A 27,912-nucleotide genomic window follows, 5' to 3' on the forward strand; every position below is an offset into this window, starting at 1 on the left:
CTCTGGATCATCATCAAGGCTGAAGGTGAATTCAGGGGTTTCCACCCCTCTGAGCGCCAGAGCACTGGGGCTACTCCCCGAGGTGGGGAGCTGGTTGTGCAGCTCCCGAAGCACTGTGCTGCTCCAGTGTAGAGGATGGAGTAGGTGATGTTCTGCACTGGGGCTCCAGCCCAGCGTGCGGAGCTTCTGGCAGTGGGAGGAAAGCAGCAGGAGTGCAGTTAGTGAGAGGCTGGGTGGAGAAATCTATGGAGAAGGACCAGGCAGAAATAGCAGGCAGTCGCTGCAAGTGCAGGGTCTGGCCACACTGTGTCCCCCTCTAAGCACTGCATACACTCATTCCTTCAGAGGCGTTCAAACCAGGGAAAAAACGAAACTATAAATAATGCAATCTATCCCGCATTCCTCATTTCCCAGGCGTTCTCATACAGCTTGCCAAGTCACCTAATGTTTAATTTAATGCTCTCAGTGCTCAGTGCCTGGTTAGAAAACCCGACAAACGCTTACATTATGCATCATTTGGAATATTTTTGGCCATGGATTTCACACTTCACGTTCAGGGCAGGATTCCCACACCACCACCACCACCCCCGAGCTGCTGGGGAGTGTTGAGCCCAGACCCTGCTCCATGCACGCAGCCAGTGTCCCCAGTCCAACTGCTCCTGCTTCCCACTCCTCTCACCCTCACTGTTTGGGAAGCCCTAAGGTATCTGTCCCTGGCCCTGCAGTGCAGCCCCTGCTCCCCCCAAGCCTTTCACCTCACTGATCACAGCACACTGCACACCATGCTGCTTTCACTGCAAATAATTCTGCTCTTGCTTATTCTCCTGAATAGAGTATTTATATGCATCTTCTCCTCTTGTAAGAGCAAGCACGTGGTTCTGAGCAGTGTATTGCTAGTAATTTGCTTTCTGAATTGAGCAGAGTGACAAAATAGCTATGCTTATCTGCGTTACATCAAGAACTTACTTGGGATGGATGTTTCTTCACATTGATACCTACCAGCCCTAGCCAATGGTTGGTGCTTGAGAAGAAGCTGAAACAGCAGCTCTGCACCTTGCCGAGCCATGCAAAGCCTTATTTTGGAAGAAAACATTCTCTCATTAGCTTTATTTCCCGTCCCACCCCACACACTGTCTTTTTAGCATCAGGAATTAGGAACCATAGGGTAGGAAATTATTCAACCCACTGCTGAGCCTCAAAGATGCTCAAGCTTCAACGATGCTTTAATATGCGGCTGGGAAAGGACAAGGTGGATGGAGTGACCTGCTCAGGGATGTGCCCACAGCTCTGATCCTGCTGCTCTGCTGGCTCTTTTCATTTCAGTGCTTAAAACCCAACCTGAAGCATCAGACAAGAACAGGGATCATGAATTGGTGCTTTCAGTAATTGGTGCCATTTGTTTGTACTGATGGGGCGCAGTCCAGTAACTCAGATACAGAGCATCTCGAGTCAGCTTTGCCTCACGTGATGGCTTCCAACCAAAGCAGTTCCTTCCTCACTGGCTTGCTTGGCATTGCTGAGAACCTGCTGTCTTTTCTGGACATTGGCTGAAGTGGGTTACTCCAGAAGAAAGAAGGGAGGCATTTTCTGGCATAGGAAACCAAAGCAAGTACTTTCGCTGTCACCACTGCAGCTGCTTGCATGGAAAGGTGACTTGAAAGCCAACTGAAAGCTCCGCAGCACTGCCATGTAGGTGTTGGGAGTAGAAGCTGCTCTTGATTTCAAGAAATGTATAATTGGAATGAGGAGGCATAGACATGAGCTTGATCCATGTCCAAACCCTTTCTCCCTCCAGCCTTTCAACCCAGCAGAGCATGGTAACTGTAAAGACATAATTTGAATTATTTCACCCCAGATTCGTTTCTCCAAGTTTAACATATGGAGGTGCTAAAAGTGGGGAAAGAGAGGAGCTTAAAAGGGAGAAGCAATACTGATGATAGCATCAAATACTGGTTCAGATGGGAAACCAACCTGATCGTTTGTAGCCACCCACAGGAGGGGTGGGAGAGGCTTATCTCCTACTGTATCTCATTTCATAGCTCACCCAGTGTTTCGGTAGGCCTGAGAAACAAAAGCTGTGGCAGAGAGGGACGGTGAATTCCACCGCGGGGCCAGGAGGAAGGTGGAGGGAGGGAGGTGATGTGACTTGGTGAGCGATTGCTCTGCACCTCCTGACGAGCTGATGCACAAACATCTCCGGCTGCTCTGGAGGCTTGACCAGGGTGTTTATAGGCAGCCGCCTGCTCCTGGCGAGCTGTTCTGTCTCTCCTGTTAGCACTGACACTGAGCACTCAGTGCCGATGGATGCCCAGAACAGCTTGATCCCCAGCAAGGATGTCCCGAGAGAGCAGTGAACAGAGAGGGAAAGAGCAGAGAGGGAAAGAGCAGTAGCCGAGCGCTACTGCCTCTACAACAGACGCTTGGTTTCCCTGCACCTCCCCTTGCTCTCCCTCCCAGAAGTGTCTCCTGATCAAACCTGCACCCATGGCTGCCTGAGGGGGAGCAAGCACTGAGGGTTGACCACAAAAACTGAACTGCGCTAAAGCTGAAAGCAGGAGATCCCCCAAGCCCTATCTCCGTGCCCTGCCAGGTGAGACGAGCTAACTACAGCTATAACCTTCACTGCAGGCTGCATCCCACAAAGTGTTTCCGGTTGAGGCTGTTCACCTTGGTCATGGGAAGAACCTGCCCAAGTATTTCTTTCAGGAATGGCCGTGGAAAAGCACCATCATTCCTCCTGATGGTAACAAGAGCAGTCTGTGCCCTGACATGGTTGCTGGGCTCCCCTAAGCACAAGAGCTGCTGTACCTCAAGAGCAAACAGCCCCTGGTGTTAGAGGATCTTAGCACTAAAAGTAACATCATGCAGGATGAGCTGTGACTCCCATCATGGAGAGCAGTAGGGACATAGGGAATCCCTGTGCCCTGCTGTGATATCCTCTGGCCGTGCTTCTCCTCCCAATCCTCATGGTGCCCCATAACACTAAGTGCCCCTAATCCCTACATTTTCTCTGGTGGACTTCCCTTAGTTTAGCCTACAGCTTGGTGATTTCTCAGCAAGCCTTTATTTCTCTGTGGTGGGATTGGTAACAGTGGGTACAGCAATAGCAAATAATTATTCAATGACCTTTTGGGGTTTAAAAACCTGTGGCTTTGCCAGGGGCTAATGATTCATGGACCTAAAGAAGCTTCTGAAACACCATCATTTGAGCAATAGCCAAGTATAGGTGGGAAAGGTGAGCTACAGATGGCAACAGCACCATGAAGTCTCAGTGAAGGACCCTGTTTGGAGCCAGGAGGTGTCCCCTTGAGTCCTGCTGCTGTCACAGCCAGCCATGCCACCTTGCACCATGGTGTCCCTGTCCAAGTGCGGACAGAATACACAGATTCCTGGTATGGCCTCTGCATCCCAGCCATGGCTTTTTGGGGACTGGGAGGGATTGCCCAGTCCATCCTGTGGGCACACAGCCGTTAGATGTGGGAGTGCTGGTGCCAACATCTAACACCAACTTCTACCTCTCGCTGCCGCCCCAGCAGTGCCCCGCAGTCCCACTCTGCCCCTGGCAGTCAAGGAGACCCTGTAACATTGCTCTGGGTACCCTGGTCCTGGGGAAGAGCCAGATCCGGGCAGCGGGACAGCAAACCCAGCACCACAGCTTTACAGAGTAAAAGGTGTCGTGGAGCCCTCAGAAAGCTGAGGTGCCCCCAGAACTGAAGCCCCTACAGACAGCCCCTCCACAGATTGCAGCCCCATGATAACCTTGGCTTTGCTGCCAAGGCTGGTGGAAGTGCCTCAGGACACAATGCCCAGCACCCAGCATGATGTGTGTGTCATGGACAGGACACAGGGATTTAGAGACAAGGCACTGTCAAAAGAGACAGTAATTAGTACTAATTGCAAGTAATCAGCCAAACCTAAGAGCATAAAGGGGCCTAGTCCTGGCAAAGCCAATAGCTGGGGTAACGAGGGCATTTGCTTGGCAGGCTGTGGTGGGAGAACCACATGGATGGGGACCCATGGGGCCGCCCCTTTCCGTCTCTAGAGACCACACTCCCTTCACATATCCATCACATACACCTGTAGCACCGTCAGTTTCTGATTCTTTGGTCCTCGCAATACTCTGTGCCCAGAGCAGATCTCCAGGCATGGCATCAAGACCTGCAGCTGCCCTGTGACCCCAGCCAAACCATCACACCCCACTGCTGAGCCCCAGGGTGCCTCCCGGAGACATGCTGGTGACGAACAGGGTGCTGTGCCTTGCTCTGAGAACAAGGATGGAAGTTTTCCTATTTCACCCCTGCAGTATATTTCACCTGCAGTATATGGCCGCCCTCACATCTGCAGACTTCATTTGGCACCCACATCCTCAGGGGTATTAAGGAGCTCTCAGAATTGGGTTTGAAATGCTACCCAATTCCTTCCTTACCTGTTCCCTGCAGTTTCTCTTGGAAGACTGATAATAATTCTACTCCTGCCCAGCTCTGGAATAAAAAGCAGGGCACTGATGCACCCAGGTGAGCATGACAGCAGGATCCCTGCTGGGGCTGTGACTCTTGTATCCTCAGCACTAGGGACAGCAGACAGGACATCTTCATTGTGAGCAGGATGGAGGTGTCCTTTCCTCTGTGCCAAGCGCCGTGGGTACCACACAGGTCAGTAATGATGTGCTGCTCACCTAAGGGACCAGGCAGACCTCTCTAAGAAAGTCTGGAAGAAAAGTTCAATCCCCTGCATCTTGCTAGTGGATTCCCATCCATGCATGATTTCTCTAATGCCTTGTGAGTGCTTTCCTTTGCTGTCTGTGCCAGCGATGAGTCAGGCTTGGATGTGCATTGTCAGGCAATCCAGAGCTGGCCTCTTGCTAGGAAACAGTATTTGTTCAGCAAGAGCAATATCTAAGTGCCCTCTGGTGGTAATTCCCTATGCCATTGCCGGGGTTTCCCCCTCGTCTTTCAGCTCAAATCCCCCTGGGATCTTTGCTGGGATATCTGCGGCAGTGCCAGGACAGCTCCTGCTCTCCTAAGCCCCTGTGCACTCAGAGCACTCCATGTCCCACTTCACTGCCAGCTTCTGCAGCAAATTCATCAGCTTGTCCCTGATTCCGCTCCTGCTCAGGGCCAGGACAGCCCCAGGAGCGGAGCACTTGGCCTAGTTTGGTGCCCACGTGCTAGCTCATCCTCCAGAGCTCCATCCCTCAGCAGAGCCGCCTCAGCTGAGGGATGCTCACAGTGGTACCCTCACCTCCAGCCCTGCTCTTTCCCCACTAACAAACATTTCTCTTCCAGCCCGTTTCAGTAAAGCTGAGGATGTGGGAGGTGTCAGGGTAATCGAGTGAAAAGTGGTGTGACCAGGCAGGAGAGTGAAACCTAAACTTGCTCCTCCAGTATGGAGACTGCAGTGAGAGCTCAGCTGCAGTACAAGCCCTCAGAGACACTGCAGGGAGCCAGGTTTTATAACAGTGCTTTCCCTGAAACTCCTCTTGCACATCACTGTTCTATTTAATTTCCACTACATATCTTAAGGAGCCTTTAATTTTGATTTAGATAAAAGCCCAAAAGATGCCTGCATGACAGCTTTGACTACTGTGGGGAGAAAGGGGGATGTAACAGAAAACATGTGCTATGCCACAATGGGATCAAAATCCAGCCTGACCAGTTACTTAAACACGGAACAGGCATTTCTAACCATGAGGACATCCCAGCTCCCCTGGCAGGGGACACACTTACACTGTCTGCTCTGCTGCCTGAGGGGGACAGAACTGCAAATAACAGCGAGTCTAAGGGGGAGTAATCCCCAGCCCCAGATCCCATGGGCCCTGGGCAGGTGTCAGGAAAGTCTGCCATCCCCATGCCAGTGGGATGCAGCATCCCAAGGGCTCCCTCTTGCTCTGAGGCAGAGGACAGGGGGCTGCAGCCGCTGCCCCGTGACCCACCAGCCTCTCCACTTCCCACCACCCATGGGCTGCACCGTGGCAGCACGTGCCTTTATAGGAAGGTCCAAGAAAGCTACTGGAAGACAATCAAAAGATGGACTTTCGCTTCCCAGGACTCCCTGCCCCACTGCAAGCCATGGGTGATGCATCTGCCCTGCTGCTGCCCTCTGCAGAGGTTTTCTCCAGCAAGAAGCTGAGGAGGGGACACTCGTGGGACTCCCGTCCCTCATGGGGACTCCTTCCCTGTGTGTCCTTCCTGCTCAGGTTACTTGCATCGCTCCACGCCAGGGCACAACTCCAATGTCCCACATCCCTGGGTTTTGCTAGGGTTTCCTCTGCTCACCCCCACATGTCCTTCCCAGAGCTCCTAATGCTGTCACTATAAAAACCAATGCTGGTTTTAACTCCTTTTAATAGTTAAACTGTTTTATATCAGCTACCGCTCCCTCCATTTCTGTGTACCTTTTGACACGGGGCAATGTCTCATAAACCAGCCTAAAAAATCTCTAATTCAGGAGAAATGCAGTGCTCCTGAAATGAAGCTCTAAACCCACTGCGATTTCACTCCCTAAATGTGATTTCAGTGGCTCGACCTCAGTGCCATCTGCAGTGCACATCCACTGTGGGGACTTTTCCCCAGTCTCAAGCGGTCACAATTCACTGCTCAAGTTTTCAGGCCACCCAGACCATCAGGAAACTGAATGTAAAATAAAATCCTGCTGGTACAGTTGGCTGCCTGAGCAGCACAGCCCTTGAGATAACAACCCAAGGGAAAGGCATTCAGTGCTTTTCAAGGCTGCTTGTGTCCAATGCAGCTGGACTACTGCAAGGTGCTGTCTGAACCTGTGCTTCTCTAACAAGAGCTGACTCCTTCCCATGCCCTTTCCCATCCCCTTCTTCTCCCTGTCTCTATCTCAACCCCATTCCCTACCCTCCTATCCCATTCCTTTCCCTCCCCACCTCTACCACATCCTCTTCCCATCTATGCAAGTCTCCTGTCCCCTTTGTTTGATTTCTTACCCATGGGGATGTACTGTTCTTGAGCCCGGAGGAAGTGATCCTTGAATATTAACCTGCTGTCTTGGTCCCCCCCTTCTTCCCTCGCGGGCCTGTTCCCATGGGATTCTTCCAAGAAGGTCCCTGAAGAGGCCAAAGTTAGCTCTCCTAAATTCTGGGGTTACAATCTTACCTATTGCTCTTATTTCTCATTAGGTTCAGTATTGTTTGGGATGAATTTGAGAGACCCTATTTCAGCCACACACTCTCTGGCTTTGTCCCAAAATGGGCTGGGGAGATTGGAGCCTGCAGGAGCCAAGCTCCAAACTCTCCCAGTGTCTCCGGGCCAGGACAAGTCAGATCAAAGGGGCCTCCTGAGTTAACCTGGACAAACAGCTTGGCCTAAAGCTGGGGTTACACAGCCCAGCAGCAGGCTCATCAGCGCTCTCATTCCAGAGATGCAGGGACAACCACAGCTGGGGCTGAGAGGGAGACATCTTTGCTGACACCCAGGAGAAGCAATGGCCCACAGAAGCTTCCAAGGTAGCTGTGAGAAGAGCACCAGTCAGCACCAGCATGGCAGGCAGGAGCTGTTGGAACAAGTCCAGAGGAGGCCACGAGGATGATCAGGGGACTGGAGCACCTCCCGTATGAAGACAGGCTGAGAAGGTCAGGGCTGTTCAGCCTGGAGAAGAGAAGCTGCGTGGAGACCTCATAGCAGCCTTCCAGTGTCTGAAGGGGGCCTATAGGGATGGGGGAGAGGGACTCTTCACTAGGGACTGTAGTGACAGGACAAGGGGTAACGGGTTAAAACTTAAACAGGGGAAGTTCAGGTTGAATATAGGGAAGAATTTCTTTACTGTGAGGCAAAGTAAAGGCTGCCCAAGAAGGCTGTGAATGCCCCATCCCTGGCAGTGTTCAAGGCCAGGTTGGACACTGGGGCTTAGTGCAAGCTGCTCTAGTGGAAGGTGTCCCTGCCCGTGGCAGGGGTTGGAACTGGGTGAGCTTTGAGGTCCCTTCCAACCCAAACCAGTCCGGGATTCTGTTCCTATGACCGCGGCAGCCGGCGGGGCACCCCCTGAACGCACAGCGCTGTGTCGTTAGAGGGTGCCAGTGCACTGCGCTGCACCGCGAGCCTGCTCCTCCTCGCACCGCACCGCTCCTGCCTGCGGCAGGGGTTTCCTCCGGTGGCCGGGGCAGGAGGCGCTCTGTGACGCGGTGAGGCTGCAGGTCCGAGCCCCCGCCTCGGAAGTTGGGGTGCCAGAGACTGCCCGGCCGTGGAGCCACAGGACTCGAGCAGCGGATGGGTGTCTGTGAGAGGAACCCGGTACAACACGGGGACGCTGTCAGTGGCGGCTCCAAGGCTCTGCACTGAGCTGAGCTATGCCAACGGCTCTAGCTCCTATTGCAGAGGCTGCTTAGCATCGTGCATGCAAGGACATCAGCACCACTGTGCCCACTGGCACACACAACTGGGAGGAGAGCTCACAGCAGGCACAGAACAACTAAAAACTGACCTACCCAGCGCTGCAGCCCTCTCCAAGCTTCTCCGTGGCAGTGCAGACCTCATGAGCCCAATAAACCACAAGCAAAAGGTTTAAACAAAGCTACGCTTGGGTTTGGGGCTCCAGGACATCACAAACAGGCCCCTGGATGTGGCCGAGGGCTTACACGTGTCCTGCAAGAGAGGAGCCAGGGTTTGCTTTCTCTTTGAGTGTTTTAATGTCAGGACTACTGGGAGGCACCTCCAGAGCTCCCAGCAAACACAAATCTGCATCAGTCCCCCCTGGAAGGACAGTCCAAAACCTCCTGTAGTGAGCTGCAGGGCTTGGCTTGCTGTGTAGGGTAGTGGGGGCACTCTAGGCAGGCCTGGGGACCCTGGAGCTACATCCCCCTGGCTGTGCCAGTCTCTGGGTGCCTGTGACCATGACCCCATGGAAAGCCTCCTGCCACCAGAGGAGGAAGGATTTTGCCCTGTTTTCACTAGTCAAAACACAGCAGACACCTTGGAGGGACTCTGGTACAAACCCTCTCTCCAGTCCCCTTTGCTGCTGGAGTCAGGCCTTCAGCATAAAGGTCTTTGCTGCTATTGCTGGCTTTAGCTGATGCACCCTCTCTTCCTGCACAGGTGTAAGCACTTTAAAGCCATCTCCTTAATTCAGGTGGGACAAGGGGCTGTGCAACACAGGACAGGCACTGTGAGGGATAAAGTATCTTAGCAGAGAAAAATGCAGGTGTAAGAACAGGGAACAGAGCTGCACAAGTCAGGCTTCCTGCAGGAAACCTCCCAGTCTTGTGTCAGAAGTGGGGACTGGCCACCCTAAATGGCCTGGGAAGCACAGGGTCCCAATCAGGGCAGCCATGAGCAGGGAGAGGGACTCCCACAGTAGACGAAGGAAAGAAGTCCTTTCCCAGCCTACTCTTTTGGAGAGGAGAGGCCAGGTACCCAGGACATGCAACTGGACTGTGAATGGACTGTGTGCTACTCAGGGAGCAGTCAATCCCTCCACACCTAAACAGGCTCATCCGGCACTGAATGTCATACAGATGGAACCTTTTCTACAACCGGGGTTTTCCCCAGGCTCAGCTGCTTCTCACAGTACTTCCCAGAAGGATTTCAGTCTTCAGCTCCCTTCCTCCATCACCTTTCTGTGCCAGCATCTTAAGCAGGAGGAGGTTTTCCTGGTCTGAGCTCTGTGGCAAGGTAGCAATGGTGCTGTTCACACCAGAAAAGTGGAGTTCAAGTGCAGCAGTTGCCATGCCATGTCCCTCCAGCACAGACAAGGTTGGAATGACCTGGGTCCACTGCTGGGAGATAGAGAGACAATGTCAGAAACAAGCCAGAACACCCACAAAGACAGACCAGAGCTTTTCCTATGCCCTCAAGCTGCTAAACTGCTGCTGAAGCACCTGGAAGCAAGGTCAGTCCACAGCAACAGAGGACCCAACTCAAAGGGGGCTAGCATAGCCCTTTATTAATAGAGAGCGACACCTCCATGCTGACCCGTGGAGTATAAATAGTGTGCAAATGAGATTCACGAGTGCAAAGGCAGGGCCCTGCCAGCGCCAGGGTACAATTCTGCAGGGCTCCTGTTTCAGCAGGTCCTGTGTCAGGGTTGGCCATGGGGCAGTGCCAGCTGAGGGGCTGTAGGCGGGTATGACCCGGGTGTTCTGTGAAGTTTGATATTGCTTGAGTCAAACCCCTTTGGTCGGTGGCCTAGGGAGCTTCCAGCACTGGGCACAGGGCTTGAAGCAGTTCACATAGACAATGTTTAGAGCCCTTGGGCAGAGGAGGTCTGTGCTCCAGGTATGTGTTGTACCCAGTTCTTCCAGGACCAGAGCCAAAGCCCATCATCATTCCAGCTTCAAAGAGAGAAACACTGCACAAAATCAAGGTCCAGAGGGACCGTGCTTGGCACAGCCTCCTGCCCTGGTTATGGCTGAGTAATCCACCAAATGTCCCTGCAGGTAGGTCTCTTTGGAGCAGGGACTGGGTCATCTCCAGCCCCTACTCCTCACTTCTACAGTGCAAGGAGGCAGCAGAGGTTTGTGCAAGGGTCCATACCCAGCCGTGGCTGCTCTGAGGCTGATTTATGGCTGCTTTGAAGCTCTTCTGCAGCAGTTCGGCTAAGCAGATCTTTTTTATAGTAAGAGCAGTGCTGGTCTGCCCTAACATCCTCGAAACAGCAGGGCTCTGCCTGCAGCCTCTTAGCTGTGCAGGGGCCAGTATCCCATCAGAGGATCCTGATGCGAGATGAAAATCCTGCCCCTTTAGAGGCCAGGACCCACATGGCCCTGCCGTGAGAGCCTGGACTACAGCAAGAATGGGTCATCTTATCTGTGAGACCCCTCTTAAAACAGCACCTTTCAGGGACAATTCCCCCCTACAGGCATTATGGCATTTGCTGCCTGACCTCCTATTCTGCAGAGCATCAACACTGTGGGCACCAGGTGCTCCAAATACGAGAGGTTCACAGGTGAATTCCCCTGGCTATCTGGCTGGGAGCTGCTCTGGCTCTACATAGGTCACTTTCCACACCTTCTCCACTCTTTTGCATCCAAGGCTTGCAGTGCTGCTGCTCCAGTCTCCCTGCAGCTCTGGCATCCCTCAAGGCTCCAGCATCGCTCAGGGCTCCTGAAGAACACCTCCCAGGGGCCCTGTGGCCTAAGCAAAGGTAAGCTTTCCACAGCTCATGTCTGCTCTGCCAAGCCTCCATCGATCTCTTCTGCTGAATCACAGTCAGGCCAGCCCAGGAATGATGTATTGTTGTTGGCTTGTTGCTGCTGTCTTGGTTTCCTGGGGCTTCGACACCTCTGAAGCAGAGTCAGCAGAACTGGACTGTGCCCTGCCTCAGCTCCTGCGGAGCACTCCATCAAAAAGGTAATGGTATTTCCTTATCATCCCTCAGCTCTGATGGCTGTAGGAGCAATGGACTAAATCATCCCCTTGAGAGCAGACAGGGTCTGTCTGCCCAAACCCCTCAGTGACAGCCCTTGGAGCTGGACAGCAAAGTGATCACATCTGCCTTTTGAACTCAGTCCTGTTCCCTGCTGCGTGCTTTCTCCTGTACAAAGGATGCTGTCTCTTCAACAGCACCAGCCTTGAGTTTCTTCACGTCATTTTCAAACAGTGGTGAGCTGAATTCACGCTTTCAGGGGTGGACTGTGTTCAGCCTTTTCTTGCAGATAGGAAAACTGAGGCACAGCAGAACAATCTACTTCTATCAGTCACACTGGAGTGCAGGGAGCAATCATGTTTGAGATACACACCAAGCCCCTCTTGCCCTGGTATAGTAGAAGAGTTGTGGCTCTAGTTCCCCTGCAGTTGGCATCTTCACATGGGGATCCTTCAGCCTAGGGCCTTGGCAAGTCATCTGCTGTCTTTCCATTAATGATCAGCCTACCACTTGATCAAGTTTTATTTTCACATACCCAAATATAGCATGCTTCATATCTTATCTTGCAGCACAAATCTTACTTTACTGGGCGGGAGTGAGTGGTGAGCACGAAGCAGGCAGGGATCAAAAGGCAATGAGTGTCACAGAGTGCAGAGACCCAGCACCAGACAGCAGCTTGGGAAGGACACAGAGCCCAGGGACATGAGAGCAGAAGAGCAGATCGACTTCAGGACTGTCTTTACAGTGAGCAATGTAACAGCCTTCTGCACTGCGCTAGCATGTGGTGCTTCCCAGCCCTTTGAAGAGGGGGAGGAGATGCTGGCAGTAAATGCTCCTTTTTACCACCAGACAGGGCAACTGAGACAAGGAGCAGTTGGAGGGTTTCGTAAGTCAGCCAGAGGCACACCAGAACCCGTTCTGAGGAAGGACAGATGAACAAGCACCACTTCTCTGTGACAGAGCCAGTTTTTAGAGTGCAGGGCTTAGATTCACTTAGATGATGCTGGCAAGATACGAAGGGACATTCCATCATCTCAGGGGAGACATTGTAACAGTCTTCCAATACCTAAAAGGGCTGACAAGAAATCTGGGGAGGAACAGAACAAGGGGAAACGGCTCCTACCTGCCAGAGGGGAGACTGAGAGATCTTAGGCAGAAGCTCTTCCCTGTGAGGGTGCTGAGACACTGACACAGCATGCCCAGAGAAGCTGTGGCTGCCCCATCCCTGGCAGCGTTGGACAGGGCTTGGAGCAAGCTGCTCTAGTGGAAGGTGTCCCTGCCCGTGGTAGGGGGCTGGACCTGGATGAGTTTTAAAGTCGCTTTCAACACAAACCATTCTATCATTCTATGGTCTGCTCAACAGCATCACGCCAGAAGGCTGTGACACATCCTGGACCAGCCAGCATGGCAGAGACATGCTTCACAGGGTTTTGCAGCCTGGGTTGCTGCTCACAGGACTGTGGTTTGCATTCAGAGCACCAGTCCATGCACTCCCTGATCCAGCAGAGCTCGTTTGATTTGGATCGGATGCCTGGGCACAGCCCCTGGCAGGGCAGACAAGTACCTTCTTCTAAAGCCAACTGTGTTCCTGAAAGAAACTACAGACCTGAACTCTTAAACTGCTAATTTTCATCAAGCAAGTCAGAAGAAACCCCTGACGTTAAAGGTGATGGGTGGGAAAGATCTTTGTCCTGGTAAAGTGTTAGGATTTCAGCACACAGAGTGCAGAGTTCATCCTGTCAGGCAGCATTTTCATGTCCAGGTGTTGTATCGATCCCGAATCTGCCCTCAAGGTCTTAAAGGATATTTTTGTGCAGGGGCACTGGCATGTGGTAGGAGCAAACATGCAGGCTGGTGGGAGTGTGAGGCCCTGATACAGGGAAGAGGACAAGGATGTCTCTTCCATGGATCCCTTCTGTCCCACGGACACCTCTGCCAAAACCAGTAGCCAGCAAAACTGCCCAGCCCTCCTACAACCTGCAGTCTCATATAACCATCCTGCAAGACAGTGGCATGTTTCACAAGGCTTTTGCAACGGGTTTAATGCAACGACTGTGCTGAAAGAGGTAGCAAGAATGGGGGCAAGCAACCACAGCAACTCCTCTGGGCAATTGCCTTGCACTCTGCTGTTCTCTTCATTCAGTTCGCCTCTTCTCTGAAGCTTGACATGCTGTGTAGGTCCAGCTTCTACCTTTGCCCTCTGCAAGGTCAAGTCCTTCCCACTGGTTTGTGTCTTTCAGGCAATCAGAATGAAATAAAGTAAATAGCAAAGACAAAAACTGTGATTATAGAGCCATTGAGTCTGCCAGGTGTGGGGAGGGCTAGGGGAGATAAATGTTGCTAAACCAGTTTCCAGGCAGGACAGGCCTCCCTGTGACCAGGATTCCCACCTCCCTTCCCGGAACAGAAAAAAGCAAGGGAGAAAATCACTGGCAAAAGAAAAGTGCAGAGGGGACTGGTTTCATAGGTGCAAAAGCCAGTCTGCCTTTCAGCATTTCAGAGAACGTGTTCCAGGGATCCCGTTAGTGTATCTCAGGAGTTCCCTGGCCACATTGTATTCACACGCAAGAGGGTAGTGAAGCCCATGTAGCAGCTCTCCTGAACCCATTACCTCCACCTATGTAACACCTCCAGGATGCTACCACTACCACTCAGCTATGTCCTGGGGTGTGCTACCACACCTAATGGAAACTGGGTGAACATACCCTCCATGTGCCCTTGCTCATGTCAAGGCTCTCCCAGTCATGGGAGACTGCCTCTGCTCCCCCCAGGGGAGAGCTGGCTTGTCTTCTTTTTGTAGGAGCTAAATCCCAACTTGCTGTATGGCATTAATTACATCCCAGCCTTGTTTCCAGCATGAAGATCTCTGCACCTAGAAATAATACATAATTGCTACTGGAGGGAAAATAAGAGCGATAAAAGTATGTGCAAACTGGGCAATGAGGAGATCCCAGTATCAAGTGTCATTTAAAGATTTTAATGAAGCCAAACTATGTTTTTCAAGCGGGTTTCTCAGCTAATGTTTAACAAGACAATGGTGTGTGCCTGCTGGTACTGGAGTAAAGGACCAAGATAAGTTTAACGTTAACCAGCAGAACAATGTATATTGTGCCTGCTGTAAGGTACCTGGCCTGGCAGTATCATTTACGAATACACATGTAAATAGTATCATGGGACAAAGAAACTGCTCAGGAGGGAACAGCTCTACAGCTTCCACCAGAGCAGCAGCCCCTCATTGTGTCTTCATGCCCCTTGGTCCCTCCACACCAGTTCTCCTCTCCCTCATGACCTTTGTACGAGCTACTCGGACTTGCACTTGGAGTCACCGGTGTGGCACAAAGTCATAGGATCATGTAGGATGCACTTAAGGTGCTGGGTTCTTCACCCACACCAGTGATAACTGTGTGTCTTGTTTTCCTCTTGCCCAAGAATATAGCATGCTCATAGGTAATTGAAATCGTTTCTTCCTGGGTAACCCTCATTAGGGACCCGGGTTGGATTTGCTAATTGATGAAGGGGAAAAGGAAGCGGGTTTCACTGCGCCGGTACCTGCCGCAGCTGAGACAGCGCCCACCTCCCCACGCAGGGCCGAGGCCACGCCCCCGTGCAGCCTGGCCACGCCCTCAGGGGTGGAGCGGGCGGCTCCGCCCCTCCCTAGAGCCCGGCTCCGCTCGGAGATGGGCGGGGCGCTCTTTTGGCTCCGCCCCCTCTGTCTGACGTCACCGCCAGCCGAGCAGTGCGTTGCAGGTGCTGACGGCGGCGCGGGGCGAGCGGAGCGGAGCCGGCGGTACTGGGGAAGGGTTGGGGAGCTCGGCTGTGGGGCTGAGGGATTCCCCGGCTGTGTGTGAGGGGCTGGGTGAGCCGGTGTGTGTCTGGGGGCTACCCGTGGTGGGGGTGCGGCTGGGGCTGGGAGCTCCCCGGCTACGTGTGTAGGGGATGGGGGTGTGTGGGGCCGGCGCAGTCCGTACCCCAGCCCTCTGCGGTGTGCGGCTGGGGCTGGCGGTCCAGGAGGGCCCCGAGGAGGGCGGGTGGGATTGGACCTGGCCTCTGTGGGGCAGGATCTGGACGTGGGGCTCTTGCTGTGGGGAGCGCTGCTTCTTGGAGGAGGAGGATGATGAGGAAAACATGCCGGAGTGAAGAGGAGGGGTGGTGGCTGCTGTGGTGCTGGGTTCCCGCGGTGTCGGGGCCTGCTCTGGAGCAGGGGGGGCGTCGCCAGTGCTGCTGTCGCAGGGGTGTCTCTGCCCTGCCCCAGCTCTAGCGATCCGTTTGTCATCGCATTGCTGTAAACTCTTTGGGGTGCCGTTGCGGGGAGCGAGGCGGTGTGGGGTGGCACAGCCCTGCCCTGTGCACTGGCAGAACGGCGCTGCTCGGCTGCGGCTGTTTATGCAACCTGCGGGGAGAAGAAGGAGGCAGGCAGCTGTGCTCGGAGCAGATGGGCTTGTTTAATACTAATGGGCTTATTTAGCGTAGAGCAAGGGGGATGCTATCACTCTTCGAGTGAAAATAATGCTGCATCGTGTGTTTAAAAGCCATTATGGCTGTCCTGGATTTGTATTTCCTGTGTCTATAGCTGCTTGAGACCTCATTTGGATAATTAAATGTCATGGTGAAATAGGAGAATGAGGGCAGGAGAGCACTCACCTCCTTTCCTTTGCTACAGGGGTCTGGCAGCCCCCTCTGACTGCAAAGGGGAGACCCTCCACGCAGGGCAGCACCAGGATCTGTCCCACCCATCCCACGTTCATGGTTAGCTCTGCCTGAAAGGTGGAAAAAAAGTGCTTTTGATGTCCTTGCTACAAGACCTGTGTGGACAACCTGATTGTCTAAGCGGGATAAGTCTTGGTAAAGTAGTAAGTGTGGGTGAGCTGAAGTAACGGCACTCAACTGCTTCCTCCTTTGGGCTGTGGTACCTCCAGTGATGAGGTGCAAGGTGCACTGCCAGAAAATGGGTGTTTTTCTTTCAACTGCTTCAGTTGTTTTAATAAAAAGAGTGGCTCTTCCTAGAAACTCTTGGTGATAAGAATACTGTATATCAGACTGAGGAGGAGGCTGAAAATGCTGAGATTGGATAAATTCTAGTGATTGTATTTCAGTGCTGCTTGGGGACAGTGAGGAACTAGCCTGTGCGTTGCAGAATAACCTTCTGTGCTGCACAGAACAGCATTTTTCTTATTCATGTGCTGTAAAGGCCATCTCTGTTAAAGTCCTGATTTGCCATTCCCCTGATAGTCTATGAGCAGTGAATGATGATCTGTAGAGGCTGGTGGGTGTCCTCATTGCAGAGGTCAGGGAGGAGAAGAGAATGTCCTGTACATGAGCAGCTCCAGCACATGGGGCTGAGCAGCCCCTGCAAGGTGCTACCTGGTGTCAGATCAAGTAGAAGGCTCTGGTGCTTTACTGCCATGTGACCCCCAGGTCCATAGGGGTTTGCTGTTGCAAACCCCAGAGGTGTTCTGTAAGTGTAAAGCGCAGATGTTCCTGCTTCTAGCGTGGCACTGGGGTGATGGAGGATTTCCTGGAGGGCTGTGTTTATGGTAAACAGATGAGCTGCCTGTTTTCAGGGGTAGTTCTGTGCATGATCAGATTAACATATTACTTAATATTTTCTAGGAGGGCAGAGCAGCTTGTGTAACTCTGGATTTTCAACAGGCAGGTCTGCGTTTCTCCTGTGAGCTGTTTGATCTCCCTGTAGCATGGCTGCAGACTTAGGGGGCCATGAAAACTTCTAGTGGGAGCTGAAAACATGAATGAGCATGGTTTGAATGCCTGCCTGTGATATTGACGTTTTCTACTCCCTTGGTTTTGTACTGTGTCTTTCCCAACTTCCTGTTTCTGAGCTGAAACCGTATGGCTCAATGAGTAGAAAATAGCACTTGGTCATTTAGGGGCATAGGGGAAGAGAGCAAGAAACCCGAGTCACTCCGGCAGACACAGTGCCAACTCTGGCATCCTGCCGGCTGCAGCTTGGCTTCCCACAGGGCAATCTGGGAGCCTTCAAAGCCGCTTGCCTGTGATGCGAGAAGTGCCTTCTCCAGACTAAGGGATGCAGTGTTGGGCCTTGCACCTATGCTGTGCCACCCTCTGCAGCAGTATTCCAGGGAGCATTTTCCACCAAGAACCTGGCTCTGTGGGAGCATGTGTGCACATTTCTGCTGCTACAGCATTGCTTTCTTGGAGATGGAGCTGTGCAGCCTGCCCATGGCCAGTCAAGGTTGCATGGGGCTCAGGGAATGCACCTACAGTCCTCTGTCCAGCTCTGGGGCAACAACACAAGAGGGTTGTGGAGCTATTGGGGTGAGTCCAGAGCAGGCCACGGAGATGCTGTGAGGGCTGGAGCAGCTCAGCTCTGGAGCCAGCTCTGGGCTGGTTCAGCCTGGACAAGAGAAGGCTCCTTAAGGGCAGACCTTAGAGCAGCTCCTGTGCCTAAAGGGGCTACAGGAAACCTGGAGAGAGGCTTTGGACAAGGGCCTGTAGGGGCAGACCAAGGGGAATGGCTTTAAGCTGCCAGAGGGGAGACTGAGATGAGCTCTTAGGCAGAAGCTCTTCCCTGTGAGGGTGCTGAGGCACTGGCACAGGGTGCCCAGAGAAGCTGTGGCTGCCCCATCCCTGGCAGTGTTCAAGGCCAGGTTGGACACAGGGGCTTGGAGCAAGCTGCTCTAGTGGAAGGTGTCCCTGCCTGTGGCAGGGGTTGGAATTGGATGAGCTTTAAGGTCCCTTCCAGCCCAAACCATTCCATGATTCTGTGTTGCTATGACACAAGTATCAGCCTCACACATTAGGCTCTTCATTTGCAAGGAGAAGCAGACTTCAGGCCTCTGGAGGGTTTGGAAGATACTGGGAGGGGGAAATACCTGGCTCAGGAACTCAAAAGGTTAAATGTTTGTTCATCCAAACCACTGCTGTTCATTCTGTGGAGCTGCCTGATCTGGTGGCTTCAGCAGGTGAGGTGTTTTGGTGCAGGAAATACCTGGAAGCCATTCAAATAAAGATGAGGAAATGCACCTCTTCCTAATGACCATGGAGTGTCCCAGTAGCCCTGAGTGTCTCCTAGGGAAATGTGTTCAAACAAAGCAGCATTTCTAGCTTTTCCTTTGCGGCACTGTGCTGGGCTTTTCAGTTCTGCGTTTTGGGAATTGGAACAGCTTTGAGCAACTTCTGTCAAACAAGGTGGATGCAGTTCTTGTGCAGTTCTTCTGCAGCTATTACTGTAAGTTGATGGTGAATTGTATGGGCAAACCTGGGAGGAAGCTCTTCCTGGAAGCAAACAGAGCAAGAACGGAATCTCTTACAGTTTATCTTTAATGACCTTTCATGCAATCACTAATGGAGCTTGCAAAGAAGCTGGTAAGAGGGAAACACAGAACCAGTGCCATTTAAAAGCCACTTGTGCTTTTTTTTTTTCATTTGGGTGCTGTTCATATGAAATGTAATTTAAATGCTAGGCTGGTTGCCAGGAGCTGGATTGTTGATGTTAAATGTACTTTCCATTAGAGCTCTGTATTGGAAAACTACTTCCTAGCGCTGCAGGCACTGGAAGGGGTGGGTTACATCAGGTTGTGCTGGTTGCCCTTCTCGGGATCCATGCCTTTCACCGTGCCCTCCATCTTCATCTGTGCAAAGGCCAGCTGAATCGGTATCTGACATGCCCAAAATGGGATTCCTCCTGAATCATATTTGCAGGATATGAAGTGTGGTGCTTGTTCTGCTGTCCTACAAAAAAAAAAAACAACTTCTTGCCTTTATACTAACCTATGTGAGTGAGAACAGAGGAGATTATGGGGATGCTGCGAGGGCTGGAGCAGCTCTGCTCTGGAGCAAGGCAGAAAGAGCTGAGCTGGTTCAGCCTGGAGAAGGCTCCTTAAGGGGAGACCTTAGAGCAGCTCCAGTGCCTAAAGGGGCTACAGGAAACCTGGAGAGGGGCTGTGGACAAGGGCCTGTAGGGACAGGACAGGTGGAATGGCTTTAAGCTGCCAGAGGGGAGACTGAGATGAGCTCTTAGGCAGAAGCTCTTCCCTGTGAGGGTGCTGAGGCACTGGCACAGGGTGCCCAGAGAAGCTGTGGCTGCCCCATCCCTGGCAGTGTTCAAGGCCAGGTTGGATGTGGCTCAGAGCAAGGGATGGGATGCAGAAGACCTCTGCAGCACTGTACAGGACAGCTTCGTGCAGCCTGCTCACTCTGTCTCGGAAAAACAGAAAAACTAAAGGCACAGCAACAGGTGGTAAGAATTGCCAAGGACTAGGACAGGCTTTATAGAAGCAGAGGGTCCTCAGTTTGGGAGAGATGCCTGAAGAAAAGAAGATAATAAATTCATGTGTCCTGGAAGAAGTGAGGGGCGGTCACTGGCTAGTTCTATAAGAGCTTGATTGGTATGGCAGTAAGTTCAAAGCACTCAGAAAGTAGTTATTTTCAAAGCTTAATAGTGAAGCTCTTTTCTTTAGGGTGTATTAGATTTAAAAAATACATATATAAGGTATACAAAGCATCATAGTTCTATACTTGCACCTTTTGCTAAGCCTTAGTCAAAACCAGGTTACAGATGTAGAGGAACTAATGTTTTCACAAAGGATGAGGGTTCATATGAATTGATGTATCAGTGTGTGTCTCTATACATGCACATATAGTGCCATATGTATTCTCTGTATGATACATTGTGTGCATGGTCCTACTGCAGTGATTTCTTTTCTGCAGACCTTATGGGAGATGGTGCAGCCTTTTGGGGTATGTGAGCTGCTTGTTTAAAAATAAAACCCTTTTGTTAGGGTAGGGGAAATGATGCTTGCTCAGTGGTGTGGAACAAAGGAGCTTGAAGATAGCTTAAAGAAACTTAATGATGTATTAATGAACTTCTCAGCAAAAGTACTAATGGGGGGAGATAATGGGAATAGGAGCATGTTTTGTTTTCTTCAGCTGGACTAGTAATTTCTTTTAACTAGCAACATAAAGGGTAAATGTGTAGTGGCAATCAATGAAATCTCTTTGTTGGCTGGGTTTAGTGCTAAATTGGAGTTTCACATTGGCTGAGACTCTGCAGTGCTGTACTGGCTTTTCCTGATGGACCTCCTGCAGCGCCATGAGAAACAAAGGGCTTTACAGATGCCCTGGCCTCTTTCTTTCAAGCTTTGTCTCCAAGAGGTTCTCATTGGGAAACCCACAGGTATGAGCCCTGATGCAAGCAAGCAGCTGGTCTTGGTTGCAGCTTACATGGAATTACTAGTTGGGGTGAGAACCCACAGCAAAGGTTGATGATAGTTTTGACTAGGAGCTCAAGTATGTCTCTTGAAAAGTATCTGCTTGATGATTCAAAGCTCTGCCTTGCAAACACATACCCAAGGGAGTACATAGGGCTAGTAAGCATGTAAAGTAGTGTATGAGTTCATGAGAATGAGAAAAAACTTATTGTCACACAGTTCAAGAAGGGCAAGTAGGGAAGGACATATGTGTGGCAGTAACTGACAGTGGAAGTGGGGGACAAGGGATAATTCTCCCTGAGAATGTAACTAAGGACAAACCCCATTGGGAGAAGGTTGAGGTGGAGCTGGGAGGGAGGGGACACAAGTCATACCTGGGACCTCTGAAGGACCTGGTTTCCACAACCACTTCCTGGGTTTGCTGAATGCCTTGTTAAATTCTTCAGTGCTCTCCTTCATCACAGATAAATCCCCAATGTAGAACCTGCTGAGGCTGTTCTTGCTGGATACTCTCTTTTGCTGCTTGCCTAATCCCAGTTGTGTTACTTTACCCTCAACTTTAAAGGGGGAAAAAAGTAACTTTTGCTGTGGTGGAATATGCCCTTCTTAATCTCATTCTGCATCTTTTCTGCTGCTCTGTTGTTCTGAGTTCTCTACCGAGGCATCTGTCTGGCTTCTAGGAGTCTCCAGTTTTCTCCAGTCATCACATTAATAGGCAGAAACTAAGTTACTAGCCCCCATTACAAACCTACCTCCTTTTCAAAACCTGGTCTGACATTTCTAAGCAGAGCTGCTGAACACTCAAAGGGCACTGGTATTTTTTTCTTGTTTCAAGGGTATTTCTGTCCCCTGTTTGCTCAAGCCATATTCAGACTTGGGTTTTTAAATGAGTCTGTTCAGTTTCTCAGGCTCTTCTCCAGAGCTATTGATGCAGTTTTCTTCATTCATCCCCAGGGCTGTTGCTTTTAGCCAGGCTCTTGCCTTATCACACTTGCTCAGTGGTTTCCAAGCTTTACCAGGTACAGCCTTGTACAACTGGTACCACCTCAGACCTTTCTGCAGAGATGCTTTTCTACCATGTAGTTCCACTGACAGTTGTACCAGCTCTCCAAAGGGCTTTTGGTGTGGTCCCACATTGGGTTCTTGTACAGAAACCAGGCAGTCAGAGCACACTGAGTAGGCACCATGCCTGGGTACTGAAGGGAGCAGGGGAAGGAGTGAATGTCCAGCCCTGATGGTGGAAGATGCCCCTGCAGGTCCCAACAGATATCCCACTGGCAAGGGAGCAATGTGATGGCTGAGTTTAAGTTATCCACTGCCTGAATTTAGCTCACAGCCAGCTGAAGAATTGCAACATCTTTTAAGCCTTGCTACGGCACTAAAATGGCAAATGTAGATAAATGAATTGATGCATATGATATACACACTTGCTCTGGCCTTGTTCTTCCCTGGGAACTTGCTTTTGGCTGCTATTTTGGGATGATTTTTTAGGTTAGATGAACATTAGTGACCTATTATGTCCCAAATAGTTTGTTGCATTAAAGTGAGTTGTAGGGCTTGCTGCCTGTCTTTCATGGGCTCTCTGAAGGGAGGATTTCCTTGCTGCAGACTTGGTAGAGGCACTGCAGTGCAGTGCTTAAAGAGCCTCAAGTTAAATGTATGTTGTGCTTGTCCATTTGAAGATGAGCAGTCCTGTCTGGCCGGGCAATAGAAACAATAACTAAATAAAATTCCTCTACTCCCTGGCATTGGCTGAACATTTAAAACTCTTGTCAAAAACATTAAGAAATCTCATTTGAAATGTAACAGCACTGCCTAAGCAGTTAACTGGGAGTGTGCAACAGCCAGCACCCTGTTGGCGACATTCAGGCAGGAGTAATGTGTAACTAAGCAGAGAGTCTGAGGATCTTTGCTTGGGGCAGGACGGTCTCTGCAGTGATGAAATAGCAAGCTGTAAACAAGCAAAGCTCACTGCAACCCTGTCAGGGACTGCAGCAGCTAAACATAGCCCCAGAGGCTTGACTCACTTGGCTTCTGCCTGGCACATGATTGCTCTGGGCTCACTGTGGGGTTACAGAGGTGAAATTCTGTAATCTGTGTCATGCCAGAGCTCAGTCGAGATGTGTAATGGTCTCATCTGGACTCAAAATCTGCACATCACCAAGAGTGGGTAGAGAGTATGGAGCACCCAGGTCAGCCTAGCCCAGCTGCCTGCCCTTTCCAGCACTATCCAAAAAGGATCCTGCTTGCTACCTCCCCTGCTCTATGCTGATCCGCCTGGAGAAGAGAAGCTGTGTGGAGACCTCAGAGCAGCCTCCAGTATCTGAAGGGGGCCTACAAGGATGCTGGAGAGGGACTCTTCATCAGGGACTGTAGTAATAGGACGGGGGGAAGCAGGTTCAGGCTGAAATGGAGGAAGTTTAGATTAGATATAAGGAGGAAATTCTTCCCTGTGAGGGTGATGAGGCGCTGGCACAGGGTGCCCAGAGAAGCTGTGGCTGCCCCATCCCTGGCAGTGTTCAAGGCCAGGTTGGACACAGGGGCTTGGAGCAAGCTGCTCTAGTGGAAGGTGTCCCTGCCCGTGGCAGCGGTTGGGACTGGATGAGCTTTAAGGTCCCTTCCAGCCCAAACCAGTCTGGGATTCTGTGCTGGCAGTAGCAAATTTCAACAGGGCAAATTATATTCCTGGTATTTCTCCTAAAGCCTGTGGGATGTGGGAGGAAATGGTGACCTTCTGCACCCTGTAATGTCAAAAGGAAATAGCAGAGTACTGTTGCTGCAATCAGGATGGTTCCTGAACACATGGTATTAAGGACACTTCTGTTTCTCAAACAGGAAGAAGTTTCAGAAACTTAATGTAAGAAATGGTTTGCTTAGTCATAGTGCTCAGAGATTAATTTAAGTTGCATTACTGTGACAGTCTTGTCTTTTGATGGCTGTGCCATGACTAATAACATTGGATAGGTTTTATGAACATCAATTCTCTGAGCTGTCTTTAATGTTGCTTTTTGAATGAGACTGCGTCCAAGGTCCTGATTGCTCGTGGCTTAATGATTCTGTTGCATATTACTGGAAAAATACGAGATGTTCTGGGTTAGAGTGTCATCAGGAAATTGTTCACGTACAGCCTTGCTCCAGAGTGCTGGTCTAGAAACTTGTAACAATTAGCAGGAGTGTAATGGACATTTATGTTCACTCTTTCTTCTGTTAAGGCTATCGAACGTGTCTGGGACATTTCTGCATGGCTTTCTTTTTAATATAGAGAGAAACATGAAGTACTCACTTCTAAATCTCTCTTGAAAGCAATTTAATCCTGAGTGGAAGCAGAGGATTTTGCTTTGCAGTCACAAGACTGTTAAATGTCTTAGGGTGAAACAGCTGATACGTGATTGGAGAGCAGCAAGTCACTCTGCTGTGTCACTTGAAAGAAATCACTTCAACTCAGTCTATGCCCCTGTGATAGGGTTAAAAGATAAACTCGCTTTTTTACTCAGGTATTTTGAGGTCTGTTTCTCACACTTGAGAGCAATCTGAAATGGGGATTGCATGGTCACGGATGAAGCAGACAAAAGCCAAACCAATTCTTGTGTTTGTCTTCCTTCTTCTGCAGGACAGATTCTGCATCGCATATGAACTACGACAACCCTCCACCCTACACCGGCCCGGGCCCCACCGCCCCATACCCACCCTATGCACAGCAGCCAGGCGGTCCTCCTGGCCCCTACCCGGGCTATCCTCCTGGACCCACCGGGCCCTACCAGCCAGGCCAGCCGGGTTACCAAGGCTATCCCCAGTATGGATGGCAGAATGCTCCTCCACCTCCAGGACCAGTCTATGCAGATGGGCCTAAAAACACAGGTAAGCCTGGCAGCTGTGGTGCCATGTCATCGTGACCCTTTCTGGCTTGTGAAAGTGTGAGTGCATGCTGACCTTGACACAATGTGGTTACCAGTGTCTGACCCTTGCAGGGATAGGGGAGGTGGACGCTTGCTTGAAGGAGCGATTGTTGATAGCCTGTTTTCCTGCTTGCTTTTGTTGTTGCGTCTCTAGCAGTTCTCTGGCTGTTGGAAGATACTGCTGAACATCCTTAGTGCTGGTAGCTCAAGAGAATCCTTATGCTGAGCTTGTTATATATGCTTTGCTGGCTTTATCGAAGAATCATAGAGTCGTAGAATGGTTTGGGTTGGAAGGGATCTTAAAGCTCATCGAGTTCTAACCCCCTACAAATGTACAGTTCCTACTAAATTAATGGTCATCAGTTTTCGTGAGCCCATCAATATCTGTCCAAGTGATATATTGGAATCATTCCTGGTCTTCTGCTTTTTTTCTGAAGCTATTACTGTTCCGTGGAAAACCCCAGATTTCTGAGGAGGGGAAAGGGGACAATGTAACATCCTGGCAGCTAGCTGCTCCAGCTGTGTACGTACTCAGTACGGTATGCTGGTTTACTCTGGTATCCATGGCTCTTGTGGGGCTTGCTGCAGCCCTTGGTGCAGGTTTGAGTTGTCAGAGGACAGACAAGGAGATTACTAAGGGACCAGAGCATCTTTATATGAGAAGCTGAGAGAGGAGGGACTGTTCAGCCTGGAGAAGAGAAGGCTCAAAGGGGCCTATCCAGGTGTATAAATACCTGATGGGGAGGAATGAAGAGGGAACTGACCCTGCTTAAGCAGGGTAGTGGACTCTCTGATCTTCAGAGATCCTTTCCAACCTCCACAACTCTGGGATTCCGGCAAGGTTGGTTTGGGTCTCTGCCTTTTCCCCATGGAAAGTGTTGCATTTACCTTGGGGTGTTTTTTAGCTTGCTGGCAAGGGCGCTTGCCTAGAGACCAAGTTTATTCATGTCACTGTTTCACAGGCTTCGCAGGTTGTAAAATCTCTGCTCATACATCATGGGGATGTAACTCACCCCCTCAGCTCTTCAGTGATAAAAATACTCATCCAGGCTGGGAAGCCAGGAGCCATCATCACCTCTCTTCCTCCACTGCAGTGAATATCACAACAAACTCTTCTGGAGAAGAGCCTGAAGTACCTATAGCTGTTCTGGCTGCCTTGGGCTACCAAAAGCTCCCCAAAGAGGCTGTTTTGCAGGAGGGAATGTGAGGAGCGCTTCTGTAGAGGTGCTGTCCAGGCGCTGTGCTTTAGATTGGAGCTCTGTCAGGAGGGAAGGGAGAGTTAGGATTTTTATGTGCTGCATATCTGGCATGGTCATGAGCAGACCTGGGTGTACAGAAATGAGACTGACATGTACCTCAAATCAAAACCTAAGTCACTTTACAGCTGCGTGAGGCACTGGTACTTCAGGTACTGCTGCTGTAAAGACTGGTTGATAAAGTGGGTATTGAAGCTGACACAATGGAGAATTGTCAGGACTCAGACAGTTCCCCTGAGGCCTCTGCCACTGTACAAAGCTGTCTTTTGGCCGTTGCACATTAAGGTCGTTCTTCACATACTGTTGTTGCCATGGGACATGGTGTGATTTAATCTAACAATTTGTGGCCTGTCTGGCCCTTGGAGAAGAAAAAAACCTCATGTAGCTCACTCTTGAGATGATACAGGGAAACAGCTTAAACTTAGTGCTGGTTTCATCCCTCATGCTGCAGAAGAGGTCATGAACCACTGAGCCTTGTTTCCAAGGCTGCTGTTACGGCCTCCTGAGGCTGAGCAGCACTGGGTATGTTCTGCAGCCATATCCTGCAGCCATGCATCTCCCCAGCAGCAGCACCTGGCCCTCTGCATCCTCAGAATGTGAGAGCTGTAAGCCTGGGCCATATTGTTCTGTCCCTCTTGTTGGGGTCATGCTTGGCAAGGGTAGGTAACATCTAGGCTGGAAAGAGGAAGTTATTACTGTTAAGGCAGCAATGACTTTGGTAGAAATAGATGATGGAGGATGTAATCTTTTCAATATGACAGTAAATAGGGGCACATCTATAAAGGCTTGTTGGAGGAAAGTGGAGTCAGAACAGCGCTGAACAAGAACAGGTATATTCCGCTCCAGACTGTGTAGGATTAGTTAGCCATGGTGAGGGTCTGAGTTGCAGCTTGTGGTTTATACATGAAGACAGTGCTGTTGGCCATATGACTTCCATGAATTACAGCCCTGTAGAAGAGGGAGACTGGAGGTAATAATGGCAGTTGGTTGTTCTTTACCCCTTCTCCCAGCACAGATGGAGTCCAACGTGTGCAAGCTTGCACCTCCTCAGTCACCTTAGCTGCCTCCACACTGTTGGGTGTAAAAGGTCTTGAAGCCTATGTTTTTTCCTCCAGGTGGAGGAGCAGTGAGCCAGAGAGGCTAGGTGACTTGCTGAGGTGGCACACACAGATGCATGACTATGGGTTTAGGTGTTTTGATAGCTGGGGTTTGGGCTTGCCCAGGCTACCAATAGCAAAGTCTCCAAAGAAACAACACCTCTTGCATCTTGCAGGGGCTAATAATTGACTTGGCCATCAGAAATAAACAACCTGACCTTTACCTATAGAGCTGGTAATTTATATGTTGAGCCTGAGGGATGTTATCCTTCAGAGTATCTGATTCAGCTTTCTATCTCTGGACTGATTTGTGCTGATTTCTGTCTGCATCTTTCCCACTGTGTAAACCAAAGGATACCTTTTGTCTGTGCACATGAAGTCTGACCAGGCATGAGCTTCTGAAAGACCATAATCTGCCATTTAGTGTCACACAGTGGTTTGGGTAGGTAAAGGGAACTCATCTGCAGTAGAACAAGGCTGGGAAACACACACAGAAGAAGGACAGTGCCTGCATGGAGCGTAGTGTAAGGAGGCAGGCCTTGAGCAGCAGGGACTTCCTTTGGAGGAAAAACATACCTCATTTCTCCACCAGTGTTTTCATTCCCAATTAATTTGTTATCAACTGGCATAAAGAAACCACAGTATCTGGTGACTGGTCAGCAGGTGCTTTCTTGTCTATGTAAATTAGAGGTGAAATGTAATGCAGTTGATAATGGCATGCTTTAAAAAGAAGTGGAATGAGCCAAAGTATGATGTGATAGTAATTTTGCAAGCACTGGCTGATGTTAGCAATTTGCCCAGTTTAATCTCCCCAGCCCCCCCTGCTAATACATAACAACGTAATGGGTGAGGTTCTTCCCTGCTGTGCCAGAGGGCACCAGGCTCTGTCAGCAGCCTTCCTTTCCCCCAGCCCAGGGCAAACAGAGCTCAGTGCTGCATTTGACCTATTGCCAGCAAAGCTGGCTCTGATAAGAGTAATAGTCACACTGATGCTGCCTGCCTCCTAATGTTTGGCCAGCTGCAAGAATGAACAGGTCACCTAGACACAGTCACTGCCTTCTGCTCAAGGAGTGGATTTCTCCTCTACATGTACAAAGGAGGGGAAGCTAATCACTCTGTTTAGGCTGTCTGGTGCCTTTCAGTGGTTACC

At 50.7% G+C, this 27,912-nt stretch overlaps 1 protein-coding gene and 2 long non-coding RNA genes across 4 annotated transcripts in view; 2 read left to right on the forward strand and 1 right to left on the reverse strand.

The window, feature by feature from the left end:
• Positions 1-27,912, forward strand: part of CYSTM1 (cysteine rich transmembrane module containing 1) — a 426,226-nt gene that overhangs the window by 392,173 nt on the left and 6,141 nt on the right. The window contains exons 1-2 of one of the 2 annotated variants that reach the window (XM_062605298.1): positions 15,018-15,072; positions 24,124-24,371. In XM_062605298.1, the coding sequence (XP_062461282.1) occupies positions 24,143-24,371 (229 nt within the window). In that variant the 5' untranslated portion in view covers positions 15,018-15,072; positions 24,124-24,142. Of the gene's footprint in view, positions 1-15,017; positions 15,073-24,123; positions 24,372-27,912 lie in introns of those variants that run through there. The other variant, XM_062605299.1, reaches the window with a different exon arrangement.
• On the reverse strand, positions 9,887-12,551 carry LOC134156887 (uncharacterized). The gene is made up of 2 exons (XR_009962104.1): positions 12,319-12,551; positions 9,887-12,243 (listed from the first exon to the last, which is right to left on the reverse strand). It is a non-coding gene; the product is annotated as an uncharacterized LOC134156887 (long non-coding RNA).
• On the forward strand, positions 24,378-26,989 carry LOC134156886 (uncharacterized). The gene is made up of 2 exons (XR_009962102.1): positions 24,378-24,854; positions 24,886-26,989. It is a non-coding gene; the product is annotated as an uncharacterized LOC134156886 (long non-coding RNA).

The sequence above is a fragment of the Pezoporus occidentalis genome, unplaced genomic scaffold (assembly GCF_034315485.1).
Source record: "Pezoporus occidentalis ecotype Australia unplaced genomic scaffold, CSIRO_AGI_Poc_V1 ctg91, whole genome shotgun sequence".
Lineage (NCBI taxonomy): Eukaryota > Metazoa > Chordata > Aves > Psittaciformes > Psittacidae > Pezoporus > Pezoporus occidentalis.